Raw genomic sequence first — 15,123 nt, 5'->3', positions numbered from 1 at the left:
GAGAGGGGGCTACCGTAGCAGAGAGAGAGGGGGCTACCGTAGCAGAGAGAGAGAGGCTACCGTAGCAGAGAGAGAGAGAGAGAGAGAGGGGCTACCGTAGCAGAGAGAGAGGGGGCTAGCAGAGAGAGAGGGGGCTACCGTAGCAGAGAGAGGGGCTACCGTAGCAGAGAGAGAGGGGGCTACCGTAGCAGAGAGAGAGGGGGCTACCGTAGCAGAGAGAGAGAGGGGCTACCGTAGCAGAGAGAGAGAGGGGCTACCGTAGAGCAGAGAGAGAGGGGGCTACCGTAGCAGAGAGAGAGGGGGCTACCGTAGCAGAGAGAGAGGGGCTACCGTAGCAGAGAGAGAGGGGGCTACCGTAGCAGAGAGAGGGGGCTACCGTAGCAGAGAGAGAGAGGGCTACCGTAGCAGAGAGAGAGGGGCTACCGTAGCAGCAGAGAGAGAGGGGCTACCGTAGCAGAGAGAGAGGGGGCTACCGTAGCAGAGAGAGAGGGGCTACCGTAGCAGAGAGAGGGGCAGCTACCGTAGCAGAGAGAGAGGGGGCTACCGTAGCAGAGAGAGAGGGGCTACCGTAGCAGAGAGAGAGGGGGCTACCGTAGCAGAGAGAGAGGGGCTACCGTAGCAGAGAGAGAGGGGCTACCGTAGCAGAGAGAGAGGGGGCTACCGTAGCAGAGAGAGAGGGGCTACCGTACCGCAGCAGAGAGAGGGGGCTACCGTAGCAGAGAGAGAGGGGGCTACCGTAGCAGAGAGAGAGGGGGCTACCGTAGCAGAGCAGAGAGAGAGGGGCTACCGTAGCAGAGAGAGAGGGGGCTACCGTAGCAGAGAGAGAGGGGCTACCGTAGCAGAGAGAGAGGGGCTACCGTAGGAGAGAGAGGGGGCTACCGTAGGAGAGAGAGGGGGCTACCGTAGGAGAGAGAGAGGGGCTACCGTACCGTAGCAGAGAGAGAGGGGCACAGAGCAGAGAGAGGGGGCTACCGTAGGAGAGAGAGAGACACAGAGAGGGCTACCGTAGGGAGAGAGAGACGTAGGAGAGAGACGTGGGAGAGAGAGAGAGAGGGGCTATCGTGGGAGAGAGAGAGACACAGAGAGGGCTATCGTGGGAGAGAGAGAGACACAGAGAGGGCTATCGTGGGAGAGAGAGAGACACAGAGAGGGCTATCGTGGGAGAGAGAGAGACACAGAGGGCTATCGTGGGAGAGAGAGACACAGAGAGGGCTATCGTGGGAGAGAGAGACACAGAGAGGGCTATCGTGGGAGAGAGAGACACAGAGAGGGCTATCGTGGGAGAGAGAGACACAGAGAGGGCTATCGTGGGAGAGAGAGAGACACAGAGAGGGCTATCGTGGGAGAGACACAGAGAGGGCTATCGTGGGAGAGAGAGAGACACAGAGAGGGCTATCGTGGGAGAGAGAGAGACACAGAGAGGGCTATCGTGGGAGAGAGAGAGAGAGGGGGGACGCTGAGTGTTGTCATTAGTGACATGAGAGGTGTGGACTTTGCTGTCATTGGTGAAAGGATGGTAGGGTAGGGAGGTGGTAGGGAGGGATGTTGGTGGGAAAGAAAGCCAGCTGGTAGCTTCACACGGGAAGTAGAAAGCAAACAAAACACACACACGTCATGGACCCACCCCCCACGTCCCCCTCCACCAATGGGGGGGGGCCTTGACTTTGATTCAATTAGCCACCTACCCAGACCCTCCTATCATGCTCTCGCTGTCGCTGCTTGCCTGTGTGTGGGCGTGTGAACAACATCTGTGTGCGTGACACCGTGAGAGGGTGTGTGTGCGTGTGCGTGACACACTGTGGCGGGCAGTGAAAGGGGTAGTCCATCTCAGTCTGAGCTGAGTTCATGAAAGGGAGTGAGTCTGTGGACATGGAGGTGATGCTGAATGCAGTGCAGGCACAGAGCCAGGGAGAGACAGAGAGGATCCTCCTCAGACAGAGCCCTATGCCCTGGGAGACTCACAGCTTCTATGATGGCAGAGATCTCCACAAGAGCGAGGTAGGGTCTCTCACTAACCAGACACACGGATCCAACACGCACATCTACACAGAGTAGCGCTAACACAGTAAGGCTAATTACACTCGTTACAGCGTATGTTATCGAGTCAACAAGATCAGAAGGTTTTTAGAGGGGAGTGGCTTATAGAGGGGAGTGGCTTATAGAGGGGAGTGGCTTATAGAGGGGAGATTGGAGACTAGAGGATGTGGAATTAAAACGGCTTTTTTCTGAAATGTTTACTTCTGATTGAAACTAAACCTGTAGTTTGTTTTCTGAAACGTAAATCTTTTGAAATGAAAGCAAGGGAAGTTGAAAATCAGAAGCCTGCGTAGTTTGACATATTTTGCATTTAGTATTTCTGGAAGCTTTTGTTTGTGTCCTAAAATTGGAACCCTATTTACTGTAAAGTGCAGTGCTTTAAACAGAGCCTTATATGGAGGAGAGTGGGGGGAGAGGGGGGGCTTGGATGGAGAGGGGATGGAGGGGGGGGCTTATGGAGGAGAGGGGCTTATGGGAGGGGGAGGGGCTTATGGGAGGAGAGGGGCTTATGGGAGGAGATGGGGGGCTTATGGAGGAGAGGGGCTTATGGAGGAGAGGGGGGAGTGGCTTATGGAGGAGGGGGTGAGGGTGGCTTATGGGGGAGTGGCTTATGGAGGGGGGGCTTATGGAGGAGGAGGGGGAGTGGCTTATGGAGGAGAGGGGCTTATGGAGGAGAGGGGCTTATGGAGGAGGGGGAGAGGGGCTTATGAAGATGGAGGGGGGAGTGGCTTATGGAGGAGAGGGGCTTATGTAGGAGAGGGGGGGGGTGGCTTTGATAAGTTGGAATCTTGTTTACTATGAAGTGGAGGTCGGCCGATTATGATTTTTCAACACCGATACCGATTAATATTACAAAATGTATTTGTAATAATAACAATTACAACATTAATGAACACTTATTTTACTTAATATAATACATAAATAAAATCAATTTAGCCTCAAATAAATAATGAAACATGTTCAATTTGGTTTAAATAATGCAAAAAAAGTGTAATATGTGCCACGTAAGAAAGCTAACGTTTCAGTTCTTTGCTCAGAACATGAGAACATATGAAAGCTGGTGGTTCCTTTTAACATGAGTCTTCAATTTTCCCAGGTAAGAAACTTTAGGTTGTAGTTATTATAGGAATTACAGGACTATTTCTCTCTATACCATTTGTATTTCATTAACCTTTGACTATTGGATGTTCTTAAAGGCACTTTAGTATTGCCAGTGTAACAGTATTGCTTCCGTCCCTCTCCTCGCTCCTACCTGGGCTCGAACCAGCAACACAATGACAACAGCCACCCTCGAAGCAGCGTTAGGGGGAACAACTACTAGAAGGCTCAGAGCAAGTGACGTTTGAAACGCTATTAGCGCGCACCCCGCTAACCAGCTAGCCATTTCACATTGGTTACACCAGACATTAGGCTGATAGGCTTGAAGTCATAAACAGCGCTGTGCTTGAGAAGAGCTGCTGGCAAAACGCACGAAAGTGCTGTTTGAATGAATGCTTACGAGCCTGCTGGTGCCTACCATCGCGCAGTCAGACTGCTCTATCAAATCATAGACTTAATTATAATACAATAACACACAGAAATACGAACCTTAGGTCATTTAATATGGTCGAATCCGGAAACTGTCATCTCGAAAACAAGACGTTTATTTTTTCAGTGAAATATGGAACCGTTCCGTATTTTATCTAACGGGTGGCATCCCTAAGTCTAAATATTGCTGTTACATTGCACAACCTTCAACGTTATGTCATAATTATGTAAAATTCTGGCAAATTAGGCGGCCCAAACCGTTGCATATACACTGACTCTGCGTCCAATGAACGCAAGAGAAGTGACACAATTTCACCTGGTTAATATTGCCTGCTAACTTGGATTTCTTTTAGCTAAATATGCAGGTTTAAAAATATATACTTCTGTGTATTGATTTTAAGAAAGGCGTTGATGTTTATGGTTAGGTACTCATTGGAGCAACGACAGTCCTTTTTCGCGAATACGCACCACATCGATTATATGCAACGCAGGACACACTAGATAAACTAGTAATATCATCAACCATGTGTAGTTAACTAGTGATTATGATTGATTGTTTTTTATAAGATAAGTTTAATGCTAGCTGGCAACTTACCTTGGCTTCTACTGCATTCGCGTAACAGGCAGGCTCCTCGTGGAGTGCAATGTAATCAGGTGGTTAGAGCGTTGGACTAGTTAACTGTAAGGTTGCAAGATTGGGTCCCCCGAGCTGACAAGGTAAAAATCTGTCGTTCTGCCCCTGAATAAGGCAGTTAACCCACTGTTCCCAGACCGTCATTGAAAATAAGAATGTGTTCTTAACTGACTTGACAAGTTAAATAAAGATTAATTTAAGGTGTAAAAAAATATAAATATATATTAAAAATATTTCTGATTGTTTTGAAAAATTAAAATCGGCCCTAATTAATCGGCCATTCCGATTAATCAGCCGACCACTACTATAAACAGTGCCATGTAAACCCTGATGAAAAGGATTGGACTAGGTGATATCAGGGAGCCATTTTAGACTCAAGCCTTTCTTAGTGACCAGGCTTGCAGGGTTAGCTTGTAGCTTCCTCTTTAGTTTAATCAATATCTCACCTAATATTTTCAAATCTCACTTTTGTCCGATAGATACGGTTATTACCCAACAACTTGTTCTTTTAGAATTCTAATCAAATCGAGGTTTATCGACTGCAAACAAAGCTTTGCAAGGTGTTAACAGCAGGTGCGGCCCAAATGCTTACGTTACTCACTCCAACAGTAGATCGTCTCGCAAATACACAACAAATACACAACAAATACACACACACACACAACAAAAGTACAAAATATATATATTTTTTAAATGTTAATGAGTACAATTTAATTCCACAATACAAATACTGTGTGTGTGTGTGTGTGTGTGTGTGTGTGTGTGTGTGTGTGTGTGTGTGTGTGTGTGTGTGTGTGTGTGTGTGTGTGTGTGTGTGTGTGTGTGTGTGTGTGTGTGTGTGTGTGTGTGTGTGTGTGTGTGTGTGGTCATGTGTGTGTGTATAGGCAGTATATCATTTGGAAGGAAAATGGTATGTACAGTAGTATGTATATTAGGAAAAAGTGATCGTAGACCAGAATTGATACTCTGAGCTGCTTTAAGCAGACAGGCATTGAGACCTAGAGGTTTATTTGACACGTCAGAGAGAGGGGAGACGTGTCATGAGCTCAGCCAATGTGCTATAAAATGACAGTGGAGTGACTGAGTCATAGGTCGCACCCTCAAAAAAAAAAACGTATTCCATTTCCTGTATAGTGCACTACATTTTGACCAGAGCCCCATAGTGACCAGAACACTGATTCTCCCTCTCCTCTCTTCCTGAGTCCTCAGCGCTGTCTGCCCGAAGTGACGATGTTCCACACCTCAGAACTGAATCTACCTCCCCCACTCCCCCCTCCCTTTCTCTTTGTATCAGTCTGGTGTACTGCATGCCTGTGTGCGTGCGTGTGCTGGGCTCACCATTATGGGTCTCTAATGGGTGGGGTGGGTGGGGGGGTTGTTAAGTCTAATGCTATGAGAAAGAAGGGAATCTTCCTGTCTGTAATGAGTTGAAAGGAGGTTACATTCACCGTTCTGTTTTGTTTATAGTGGGTTGTTTCATAGGGAACTGTTGGAGGATATAGTGGGTTGTTACATAGGGAACTGTTGGAGGATATAGTGGGTTGTTACATAGGGAACTGTTGGAGGATATAGTGGGTTGTTACATAGGGAACTGTTGGAGGATATAGTGGGTTGTTACATAGGGAACTGTTGGAGGATATAGTGGGTTGTTACATAGGGAACTGTTGGAGGATATAGTGGGTTGTTACATAGGGAACTGTTGGAGGATATAGTGGGTTGTTACATAGGGAACTGTTGGAGGATATAGTGGGTTGTTACATAGGGAACTGTTGGAGGATATAGTGGGTTGTTACATAGGGAACTGTTGGAGGATATAGTGGGTTGTTACATAGGGAACTGTTGGAGGATATAGTGGGTTGTTACATAGGGAACTGTTGGAGGATATAGTGGGTTGTTACATAGGGAACTGTTGGAGGATATAGTGGGTTGTTTAGGGAACATGGAGGATATAGTGGGTTGTTACATAGGGAACTGTTGGAGGATATAGTGGGTTGTTACATAGGGAACTGTTGGAGGATATAGTGGGTTGTTAGGGAACATAGGGAACTGTTGGAGGATATAGTGGGTTGTTACATAGGGAACTGTTGGAGGATATAGTGGGTTGTTTCATAGGGAACTGTTGGAGGATATAGTGGGTTGTTACATAGGGAACTGTTGGAGGATATAGTGGGTTGTTACATAGGGAACTGTTGGAGGATATAGTGGGTTGTTACATGGGATTAGTGGGTTGTTACATAGGGAACTGTTGGAGGATATAGTGGGTTGTTACATAGGGAACTGTTGGAGGATATAGTGGGTTGTTGGAGGATATAGTGGGTTGTTACATAGTGGGTTGGGAACTGTTGGAGGATATAGTGGGTTGTTAGGGAACATAGGGAACTGTTGGAGGATATAGTGGGTTGTTTCATAGGGAACTGTTGGAGGATATAGTGGGTTGTTACATAGGGAACTGTTGGAGGATATAGTGGGTTGTTACATAGGGAACTGTTGGAGGATATAGTGGGTTGTTACATAGGGAACTGTTGGAGGATATAGTGGGTTGTTACATAGGGAACTGTTGGAGGATATAGTGGGTTGTTACATAGGGAACTGTTGGAGGATATAGTGGGTTGTTACATAGGGAACTGTTGGAGGATATAGTGGGTTGTTGTTAGGGAACAGTGGGTTGTTTCATAGGGAACTGTTGGAGGATATAGTGGGTTGTTCTAGGGAATGTGGAGGATATACATGAACTGTTGGAGGATACCTGTTGTTACATAGGGAACTGTTGGAGGATATAGTGGGTTGTTCATAGGGAACTGTTGGAGGATATAGTGGGTTGTTTACCTGGCCTGTCTATACGTGACGAACCTGGCCTGTCTCTAGGGAACGTGGAGGAGTGGGTTGTTACCTGGCCTGTCTCTACGTGATGGGGAACTGTTGGAGGATACCTGGCCTGTCTCTACGTGACGACCTGGCCTGTCTCTACGTGACGACCTGGCCTGTCTCTACGTGACGACCTGGCCTGTCTCTACGTGACGACCTGGCCCGTCTATGTGACGACCGTTCTAAAACCTGGCCCGTCTCTACGTGACGACCTGGCCCGTCTCTACGTGACGACCTGGCCCGTCTCTACGTGACGACCTGGCCCGTCTCTACGTGACGACCTGGCCCGTCTCTACGTGACGACCTGGCCCGTCTCTACGTGACGACCTGGCCTGTCTCTATGTGACGACCTGGCCTGTCTCTGTGACGACCTGGCCCGTCTCTATGTGACGACCTGGCCCGTCTCTATGTGACGACCTGGCCTGTCTCTCTATGTGAACCTGGCCCGTCTCTACATGAAGACCGTTCTAAAACCTGGCCCGTCTCTACGTGACGACCTGGCCCGTCTCTACGTGACGACCTGGCCCGTCTCTACGTGACGACCTGGCCCGTCTCTACGTGACGACCTGGCCTGTCTCTACGTGACGACCTGGCCCGTCTCTATGTGACGACCTAGCCTGTCTCTACATGACGACCTGGCCCGTCTCTACATGAAGACCTTTCTAAAACCTGGCCCGTCTCTACATGACGACCTGGCCCGTCTCTACGTGACGACCTGGCCCGTCTCTACATGACGACCTGGCCCGTCTCTACATGAAGACCGTGACAACCTGGCCTGTCTCTACATGACGACCTGGCCCGTCTCTACGTGACGACCGTTCTAAAACCTGGCCCGTCTCTACTTGACAACCTGGCCCGTCTCTACGTGATGACCTGGCCCGTCTCTACGTGACGGCCTGGCCCGTCTCTACGTGACGGCCTGGCCCGTCTCTACGTGACGGCCTGGCCCGTCTCTACGTGACGACCGTTCTAAAACCTGGCCCGTCTCTACGTGACGGCCTGGCCCGTCTCCTAATGACGGCCTGGCCCGTCTCCTAATGACGACCTGGCCCGTCTCCTAATGACGACCTGGCCCGTCTCCTAATGACGACCTGGCCCGTCTCTACGTGACGACCTGGCCCAGCTCTACATGACGACCGTTCTAAAACCTGGCCCGTCTCTACGTGACGACCTGGCCCGTCTCTACGTGACGACCTGGCCCGTCTCTACGTGACGACCTGGCCCGTCTCTACGTGACGACCTGGCCCGTCTCTACGTGACGACCTGGCCCGTTTCTACGTGACGACCGTTCTAAAACCTGGCCCGTCTCTACGTGACGACCGTTCTAAAACCTGGCCCGTCTCTACGTGACGACCGTCCTAAAACCTGGCCCGTCTCTACGTGACGACCGTTCTAAAACCTGGCCCGTCTCTACGTGACGACCGTTCTAAAACCTGGCCCGTCTCTACGTGACGACCTGGCCCGTCTCTACGTGACGGCCTGGCCCGTCTCTACGTGACGACCTGGCCCGTCTCTACATGACGACTGTTCCCTAACCTGGCCCGTCTCTACGTGACGACCGTTCTAAAACCTGGCCCGTCTCTACGTGACGACCTGGCCCGTCTCTACGTGACGACCTGGCCCGTCTCTACGTGACGACCTGGCCCGTCTCTACGTGACGACCTGGCCCGTCTCTACGTGACGACCTGGCCCGTCTCTACGTGACGACCGTTCTAAAACCTGGCCCGTCTCTACATGACGACCTGGCCTGTCTCTACATGACGACCTGGCCCGTCTCTACGTGACGACCTGGCCCGTCTCTACGTGACGACCTGGCCCGTCTCTACGTGACGACCGTTCTAAAACCTGGTCCGTCTCTACATGACGACCTGGCCCGTCTCTACGTGACGACCTGGCCCGTCTCTACATGAAGACCGTTCTAAAACCTGGCCCGTCTCTACGTGACGACCTGGCCCGTCTCTACGTGACGACCTGGCCCGTCTCTACGTGACGACCGTTCTAAAACCTGGCCAGAGACGGGCCAACCTAACCCCCACCCCAACCTAACCCCAACCTAACCCCAACCTAACCCCAACCTAACCTAACCCCTAACCCCCACCCCAACCTAACCCCCACCCCAACCTAACCCCAACCTAACCCCACCCCAACCTAACCCCAACCCCAACCTAACCTAACCCCCACCCCAACCTAACCTAACCCCCAACCCCAACCTAACCCCCAACCCCAACCTAACCCCCACCCCAACCTAACCCCAACCTAACCCCAACCTAACCTAACCCCCACCCCAACCTAACCCCAACCTAACCTAACCCCCAACCCACCCCAACCTAACCCCAACCTAACCCCAACCCCAACCCCTAACCTAACCCCAACCTAACCCCAACCCCAACCTAACCCTAACCCCAACCTAACCCCAACCTAACCCCTGATTTGAAGAAGCTTGCAGTGGCTCATATTTTGAATCACCATGTAACCTGTCAGGTAAAAGAGGCTGTCTGTTCCCGACTGTAAACAGGGTTGAGTTCATTGGGACCATACTGTGGAAAAACATTTTAAAATGGACAATCAAATCAAGTGTTTCTCATTGGACAAATTCAGGTAGTCCCTCACCGTTTACGGTCTTATGTTGTTTTTTTTTTTTTTTTTACGTGTTGTGCCCGAGTGAACAATGTCATTATACAGGTGTTTGATGTGTGTTTCTCTCCACAGGTAATCCTGGTGCAGGTGAACCCAGGTGAGGCCTTCACTATACGGCGAGAGGATGGTCAGTTTCAGTGTATCACAGGTAAGACACTACAAATAGTTGTACTCCCTTTAGTTCTCTCCTACAGATGGGTAAAGGATCAATAAAGCTCCATTATTCACTAATACAGGTTTGTATTATGTTTTAAGTTTTCCGATGGGAAAAATATTTACTTATTCAGTACAGATGGTTCCGACCTGAGCATGACCCAGTACTTCCCAAATGTCGCTCTCTCGCTCTTTTTTTCGCTATCTCTCTCGCTCGCTGTGTCTCTCGCTCGCTGTGTCTCTCGCTCGCTATGTCTCTCGCTCGCTATGTCTCTCGCTCACTATGTCTCTCGCTCACTATGTCTCTCGCTCGCTATCTCTCTCGCTCGCTGTGTCTCTCGCTCGCTATGTCTCTCGCTCGCTATGTCTCTCGCTCGCTATGTCTCTCGCTCACTATGTCTCTCGCTCGCTATCTTTTGCTCTCTCGCTCGCTATCCCTCGCTCTCGTTCTCTCTGTCTGACTGATTTAATTTGACAGATGATTGAGCGAGCTGTGTGCTGATACACTATCATCGTGTCAAATCACTGTTTGCTGTAATTGCAGTGTGTTTCTGTGTTTGTAGTGCAGTCACACTATAGCGACAAGAGTCTGTGTCTGTTAGAATGAGATGTGGTTGAGACCCTGTTAGTCATCCCTCTCTGCTCTGTCAGAGAGTGTGAGGAGCGCAGGCAGTCTTTGTGATGCGCGAACGCGCACACACACACACACACACTAGGGATGTTCATCTTTCCCTTTCAAGATGATTCGATACGTTTCTAGATACATGGGCTCAGGTACAGGAATGATGTTTTATTTTGAACTGATTTGGTGTGGTTCAGTTTAATTCAAGGAACAAAGCACTAACATTTATTTTCTATTTCAAAATATGCGGCTAATGGAGCTCTGAGCTGGGCCTCTCCTCTGAGCCGGGCCTCTCCTCTGAGCCGGGCCTCTCCTCTGAGCCGGGCCTCTCCTCTGAGCCGGGCCTCTCCTCTGAGCCGGGCCTCTCCTCTGAGCCGGGCCTCTCCTCTGAGCCGGGCCTCTCCTCTGAGCCGGGCCTCTCCTCTGAGCCGGGCCTCTCCTCTGAGCCGGGCCTCCCTCTCCTCTGAGCCGGGCCTCCCTCTCCTCTGAGCCGGGCCTCCCTCTCCTCTGAGCCGGGCCTCTCCTCTGAGCCGGGCCTCTCCTCTGAGCCGGGCCTCTCCTCTGAGCCGGGCCTCTCCTCTGAGCCGGGCCTCTCCCCTGAGCCGGAGCTCTCCGCTGGGCCGGGCCTCTCCTCTGGGCCGGGCTCTGTGTCGGGCCTCTCCCCTGAGCCGGAGCTCTGGGCCGGGCCTCTCCGCTGAGCCGGGCCTCTCCGCTGAGCTGGAGCTCTCCGCCGGGCCTCTCCCCTGAGCTGGAGCTCTGGGCCGGGCCTCTACCCTGAGCCGGAGCTCTGGGCCGGCGGGCCTCTACCCTGAGCCGGAGCTCTGGGCCGGCGGGCCTCTACCCTGAGCCGGAGCTCTGGGCCGGCGGGCCTCTCCCCTGAGCCGGAGCTCTGGGCCGGGCCTCTCCCTGAGCCGGAGATGCCCGGCCCTGAGCCCAGCTCTGGGCCGGGCCTCTCCCCTGAGCTGGAGCTCTGGGCCGGGCCTCTCCAGCTCAGGGGAGATGCCCGGCCCAGAGCTCCAGCTCTCCAGCCGGGCCTCTCCCCTGAGCTGGAGCTCTCCCCTGAGCTGGAGCTCTGGGCCGGGCCTCTCCCTTGAGCTCTGGGCCGGGCCTCTCCCTTGAGCTCTGGGCCGGGCCTCTCCCCCGAGCTGGAGCTCTGGGCTGGGCCTCTCCCCTGAGCCGGGCCTCTCCCCTGAGCTGGAGCTCTGGGCCGGGCCTCTCCCCTGAGCCGGAGCTCTGGGCCGGGCCTCTCCCTTGAGCTCTGGGCCGGGCCTCTCCCATGAGCTCTGGGCCGGGCCTCTCCCTTGAGCTCTGGGCCGGGCCTCTCCCTTGAGCTCTGGGCCGGGCCTCTCCCTTGAGCTCTGGGCCGGGCCTCTCCCCTGAGCCGGAGCTCTGTGTCGGGCCTCTCCGCTGAGCCGGAGCTCTGGGCCGGGCCTCTCCCCTGAGCCGGAGCTCTGGGCCGGGCCTCTCCCCTGAGCCGGAGCTCTGGGCCGGCGGGCCTCTACCCTGAGCCGGAGCTCTGGGCCGGCGGGCCTCTACCCTGAGCCGGAGCTCTGGGCCGGGCCTCTCCCCTGAGCTGGAGCTCTGGGCCGGGCCTCTCCAGCTCAGGGAGAAGCCCGGCCCAGAGCTGGGCCAGCTCCCCTCCAGCCGGGCCTCTCCCCTGAGCTGGAGCTCTCCCCTGAGCTGGAGCTCTGGGCCGGGCCTCTCCCTTGAGCTCTGGGCCAGGCCTCTCCCTTGAGCTCTGGGCCGGGCCTCTCCCCTGAGCCTGGCCTCTCCCCTGAGCTGGAGCTCTGGGCCGGGCCACTCCCCTGAGCTCTGGGCCGGGCCTCTCCCCTGAGCTCTGGGCCGGGCCTCTCCCCTGAGCTCTGGGCCGGAGCTCTGGGCCGGGCCTCTCCCCTGAGCCGGAGCTCTGGGCCGGGCCTCTCCCCTGAGCCGGAGCTCTGGGCCGGGCCTCTCCCTTGAGCTCTGGGCCGGGCCTCTCCCTTGAGCTCTGGGCCGGGCCTCTCCCTTGTGCTCTGGGCCGGGCCTCTCCCTTGAGCTCTGGGCCGGGCCTCTCCCTTGAGCTCTGGGCCGGGCCTCTCCCTTGTGCTCTGGGCCGGGCCTCTCCCTTGAGCTCTGGGCCGGGCCTCTCCCCTGAGTTGGAGCTCTGGGCCGGGCCTCTCCCCTGAGCTGGAGCTCTGGGCCGGGCCTCTCCCCTGAGCCTGGCCTCTCCCCTGAGCTGGAGCTCTGGGCCGGGCCTCTCCCCTGAGCTCTGGGCCGGGCCTCTCCCCTGAGCTCTGGGCCGGGCCTCTCCCCTGAGCTCTGGGCCGGGCCTCTCCCTTGAGCCGGAGCTCTGGGCCGGGCCTCTCCCTTGAGCTCTGGGCCGGGCCTCTCCCCTGAGCTTGAGCTCTGGGCCGGGCCTCTCCCCTGAGCTCTGGGCCGGGCCTCTCCCCTGAGCTTGAGCTCTGGGCCGGGCCTCTCCCCTGAGCTTGAGCTCTGGGCCGGGCCTCTCCCCTGAGTTGGAATTCTGGGCCGGGCCACTCCCCTGAGCTGGAGCTCAGGGCCGGGCCTCTCCCCTGAGTTGGAATTCTGGGCCGGGCCTCTCCCCTGAGCTTGAGCTCTGGGCCGGGCCTCTCCCCTGAGCCGGAGCTCTGGGCCGGGCCTCTCCCCTGAGCCGGAGCTCTGGGCCGGGCCTCTCCCCTGAGCTCTGGGCCGGGCCTCTCCCTTGAGCTGGAGCTCTGGGCCGGGCCTCTCCCCTGAGCCGGGCCTCTCCTCAGAGCTTCAGCTCTGGGCCGGGCCTTTCCCCTGAGCTGGAGCTCTGGGCCGGGCCTCTCCCCTGAGCTGGAGCTCTGGGCCGGGCCTCTCCCCTGAGCCGGGCCTCTCCTCCGAGCTTCAGCTCTGGGCCGGGCCTCTCCCCCGAGCTGGAGCTCTGGGCCGGGCCTCTCCCCTGAGCCAGGCCTCTCCCCTGAGCTGGAGCTCTGGGCCGGGCCTCTCCCCCGAGCTGGAGCTCTGGGCCATGCCTCTCCCCCAAGCCCTCCTGTCACAGGGAATATGGTGGTCTTTGAAACATGTAGGTATTATCGACTCGGCCAGAGAGAGGTTGAAAATGTCAGTGAAGACACTTGCCAGTTGGTCCACACATGCTCTGAGTACACGTCCTGGTAATCCGGCCATGTGGATGTTGACCTGTTGAAAGATCTTACTCACATCTGCTATGGAGAGCGAGATCACACAGTCGTCCGGAACAGCTGGTGCTCTCGTGCATGTTTCAGTGTTGCTTTCCTTGACCCCAGCATAAAAGGCTCATCTGGTAGGCTCGCGTCACTGGGTTTCCCTTTGTGGTCCGTAATAGTGTGCAAGCCCTGACACACCTGACAGGCATCAGAGCCGGGGTAGTAGGATTCAATCTTAATACCATATTGATGCTTTGATTGTTGGATGGTTCGTCATGAGGTACTCTACCTCAGAGGAGTAATACTTTGAGACTTAATATTAGACATCGCTCACCAGCTATTATGAACTCCGCCCCTCGTCTTACCGGAGGTAGCTGGGGGGGGGGCATGACTGAGGTGCTCCATGGTTTGGGTGTGGGGGGCATGACTGAGGTGCTCCATGGTTTGGGTGGTGGGGGGCATGACTGAGGTGCTCCATGGTTTGGGTGTGGGGGGTATGACTGAGGTGCTCCATGGTTTGGGTGGGGGGCATGACTGAGGTGCTCCATGGTTTGGGTGGTGGGGGGGGCATGACTGAGGTGCTCCATGGTTTGGGTGTGGGGGGCATGACTGAGGTGCTCCATGGTTTGGGTGTGGGGGGCATGACTGAGGTGCTCCATGGTTTGGGTGTGGGGGGCATGACTGAGGTGCTCCATGGTTTGGGTGGTGGGGGGCATGACTGAGGTGCTCCATGGTTTGGGTGTGGGGGGCATGACTGAGGTGCTCCATGGTTTGGGTGTGGGGGGCATGACTGAGGTGCTCCATGGTTTGGGTGGTGGGGGGCATGACTGAGGTGCTCCATGGTTTGGGTGGTGGGGGGTATGACTGAGGTGCTCCATGGTTTGGGTGTGGGGGGCATGACTGAGGTGCTCCATGGTTTGGGTGGTGGGGGGGGGGTGACTGAGGTAACTGATTACAGACCTAGGTGCTTCTTCATGATTTGGTCTATTCCCCATCTCTAACAGGACAGGCTGTCTATTCCCCCTCTCTAACAGGACAGGCTGTCTATTCCCCCTCTCTAACAGGACAGGCTGTCTATTCCCCCTCTCTAACAGGACAGGCTGTCTATTCCCCCTCTCTAACAGGACAGGCTGTCTATTCCCCCTCTAAACAGGACAGGCTGTCTATTCCCCCTCTAAACAGGACAGGCTGTCTCTTCACCCTCTCTAACAGGACAGGCTGTCTCTTCACCCTCTCTAACAGGACAGGCTGTCTCTTCACCCTCTCTAACAGGACAGGCTGTCTCTTCACCCTCTAACAGGACAGGCTGTCTCTTCACCCTCTAACAGGACAGGCTGTCTCTTCACCCTCTAACAGGACAGGCTGTCTCTTCACCCTCTAACAGGACAGGCTGTCTCTTCACCCTCTAACAGGACAGGCTGTCTCTTCACCCTCTAACAGGACAGGCTGTCTCTTCACCCTCTAACAGGACAGGCTGTCTCTTCACCCTCTCACAGGAC

General features: G+C 54.6%; 1 protein-coding gene across 1 annotated transcript in view; it reads left to right on the top strand.

The window, feature by feature from the left end:
• Positions 1–1,842: 1,842 nt before the first annotated feature.
• fndc3a (fibronectin type III domain containing 3A) overlaps positions 1,843–15,123 on the top strand; it is a 110,708-nt gene continuing 97,427 nt past the window's right edge. The window contains 2 exon segments of the mRNA XM_046296291.1: positions 1,843–1,998; positions 9,773–9,848. Of these exon segments, the coding sequence (XP_046152247.1) occupies positions 1,846–1,998; positions 9,773–9,848 (229 nt within the window). The 5' untranslated portion in view covers positions 1,843–1,845.

This window comes from Oncorhynchus gorbuscha, linkage group LG13, assembly GCF_021184085.1.
Source record: "Oncorhynchus gorbuscha isolate QuinsamMale2020 ecotype Even-year linkage group LG13, OgorEven_v1.0, whole genome shotgun sequence".
Taxonomy (NCBI): Eukaryota; Metazoa; Chordata; class Actinopteri; order Salmoniformes; family Salmonidae; genus Oncorhynchus; species Oncorhynchus gorbuscha.
The sequence above is the reverse complement of the archived record's forward strand: the minus strand, read 5'-3'. Positions and strand labels throughout refer to the sequence as shown.